Source organism: Dendrobates tinctorius, unplaced genomic scaffold (genome assembly GCF_039654945.1).
Source record: "Dendrobates tinctorius isolate UK_male_01 unplaced genomic scaffold, ASM3965494v1 ptg000151l, whole genome shotgun sequence".
NCBI lineage: Eukaryota > Metazoa > Chordata > Amphibia > Anura > Dendrobatidae > Dendrobates > Dendrobates tinctorius.
In genome coordinates, this window is record NW_027361818.1 from 17,251,614 (window position 1) to 17,254,540 (window position 2,927).

At 37.2% G+C, this 2,927-nt stretch overlaps 1 protein-coding gene across 1 annotated transcript; it reads right to left on the reverse strand.

The window, feature by feature from the left end:
- Positions 1-1,565: 1,565 nt before the first annotated feature.
- Positions 1,566-2,510, reverse strand: LOC141049951 (olfactory receptor 1496-like). The gene has a single exon (XM_073546793.1). The coding sequence runs from the start codon at positions 2,508-2,510 to the stop codon at positions 1,566-1,568; it is 945 nt and encodes a 314-aa protein (XP_073402894.1).
- Between the last annotated feature and the right edge of the window lie 417 nt (positions 2,511-2,927).

The window sequence follows — 2,927 nt, forward strand, 5'->3', positions numbered from 1 at the left end:
CGCTCTCTCCTGTAGAGTGTAAGCTCTTATTGTCAGTGGAGTCCTCTCTCTCCTGTAGAGTGTAAGCTCTTATGATCAGTGGAGTCCTCTCTCTCTCTCCTGTAGAGTGTAAGCTCTTATTGTCAGTGGAGTCCTCTCTCTCCTGTAGAGTGTAAGCTCTTATGGTCAGTGGGGTCCTATCATTCTCCTGTAGAATGGAAGCTTTTATGATCGTTGGGGTCCAATCTCTACTGTAGAGCATAGACTCTAATGGTCAATAGGGTCCTCTCTCTCCTGCACAGTGTAAGTTCTTATGGTCAGTGGGATCCTCTCTCTCCTGTAGAGTATAAGCTCTTATGATCAGCAGAGTCCTCTCTATCTTCTGTAGCGTGTAAGCTCTTATGGTCAGCTGGTCCTCTCTCTCCTGTAGAGTATATACTCTTATGGTCAGCAGGGTCCTATCTTTACAGTTGAATCTAAGCTATTATGGTCAGCGGTGTCCTTTCTCTTCTGTAGAGTATATGCTCTTATGGCCAACAGGGGCCTCTCTCTCTTCTAAGGGAGTGAAATTTCTTATGGTCAGTATCATCCATTCTCTATCTATTTCTCTTTCTTATAGTGTTTAAGTTATTTTGGTTAGCAGGGTTCTCGCTGTCTCTTTTCTTTCCCCATGTGTATTTTCTGGGCAATTAAGTGTTTTCCAGTTTTGACATTCATGCAAAAAATGTTTATGAAAGACAATTTTGGGAGGGAAAATTTGAGAGAGGCAGCAAATTTGAATGTCAAAAGATCCACATGTTTTTATAGGTAAGAACCCTAAGGTTGAGATCTGCACCTATCACAATCCTATAGAATACTTTGTGCATATGCTATAAATGCTGATCTACTAATGTTCCCTGTGATCAGAATCATATCCTGTTCTCCATTACCTGTGGCTATACCATCATTTGAGTGACAAGTTTGAACTAGAGTTGAGCGACTTTGGTCGGATCGGGTTTCATGAAACAAAATTTGTTTCAGATGAAACTGGTCCAACTAGGGCAAAAAAGTCGGAGTTTCGTCCAAAACCCGACCCCAATGTAAGTCAATGGGAACTAAAAGTTGGCATTGAGCAGATGACATTCATCCACTCAATGCCGACTTTTATTCCCCATTGACTTGCATTGGGGTCGGGTTTCGGACGAAACTCCGACTTTTTTTGCCCTAGTCGGACCAGTTTCATCTGAAACAAATTTTGTTTCATAAACCCGATCCGACCAAAGTCGCTCAACTCTAGTGTGAACCCATTGCCAAACATGTACAGCCTGAATTTCAATCTTTCATATTTTTGTTTGACTGCATTAAAAACTTTCCAATACATTTAAAAAACTCAGCAAATATCTTCTTGATAACCATGTTTGTTGTATTTATGAGTAAAATGAGCAAATTTAGGTATAAAATATCATGGCTTGAAACATTTTTTTCACTATGGTTATTAGATAAGCATATCCATAATTATTTACATGCTTTAACCTGAAAACCAGAGAACATATTAAATTTTAAAAAGTCAACATTCAAAATCCATAAAGTAGACCTTTATTGCAAATTTACGAGATCCAGCACTTAGGAAATATCTCAAGTATGGCCTTCCTAATGTCTTTATTTCTCAGGCTATATATAATAGGGTTGACCAAAGGAGTGAACACCGTATATAGCAGTGATAGGACTTTACTCATGGTGAGTGTTAGGCCTTTTGTTGGAACAACATAAACGCTAAAAATTGTCCAATAGTATATGGAGACCACAGTGAGGTGGGAGCTACAGGTGGAGAAGGCTTTCTGTCTACCGATACTGGATGGGATTTTAAAGATTGTTAAAATTATGTAAGTGTAGGACATAATAATAATTATAGTTGGAACTAGTAATAATGGAAAGCTTAGAAAATACATCTCAATGTGAATAATGAAGGTGTCAGAACAGGCAAGTTCTAGTAACGGGACAATGTCGCAAAATAAATGATCAATGATATTTGGACCACAAAAATCCAGCTCTGCTATTGTAAAGATGTAAATCAAATTGATAGAAAATCCAAACAACCAACAAATTGCCGACAGTATTTCACAACGTCGACTTGTCATTATAGAGATATAATGGAAAGGATTACAGATGGCCACATATCTGTCATAGGACATCACAGCGAGTAGAAGACATTCACATGCTCCCGAGACACAGAAAAAATAAAACTGAATCATGCAACCAAAAAAGGTAATGGACCCCCCATTATTCAGGAGAATGTGGAACATGTAGGGGACAATATCTGTGGGTAACAAGATGTCACTGATGGACAGTTGTGAGATGAAGAAGTACATTGGAGTGTGGAGGTTCTTGCTGGTGGACACCAGGGTGATGATCAGGAGATTCCCACATATTGTCCCACAATAAACCACCAAGAGAAGAAAGAACAAAACATTTCTTGAACAATGACTGACTTGAGATCCTAACATAAAAAACTCAGTTACTGCAGTCAGATTGTTCCCTTGGACGTAGAACATATCATAGTCATGCTGCAATAAACCAAAAATGCTTTAGGATTTATATAAAATATCCAGAAAATTTAGTAAATGGGTTTGAAATAACAGCAATATATTAGAGCATTTTATGAAACGTGCATTCAGATATTTTACATAGATGGAATTATAAACCGCAAACTTTACAACAAAATTATAAATTTTGAAGAAAACTTAGAATCAGCCTAAAATAATGAAGAACATGAACCAAAAGATGAATGTTACATTCTGGAGATCACTTTTATATTTTTTGAAAGTTGATTTATATATATATATTAGACACAAAATGTTCCTCAACATATTCCAGACATTTTGAAGAGAGTTTTAAGCTCTCCTTGTCATACATTACTACATGGAGGTTTTCTGACCATACTTACATATATTTCTTTGTTATTCATCTTC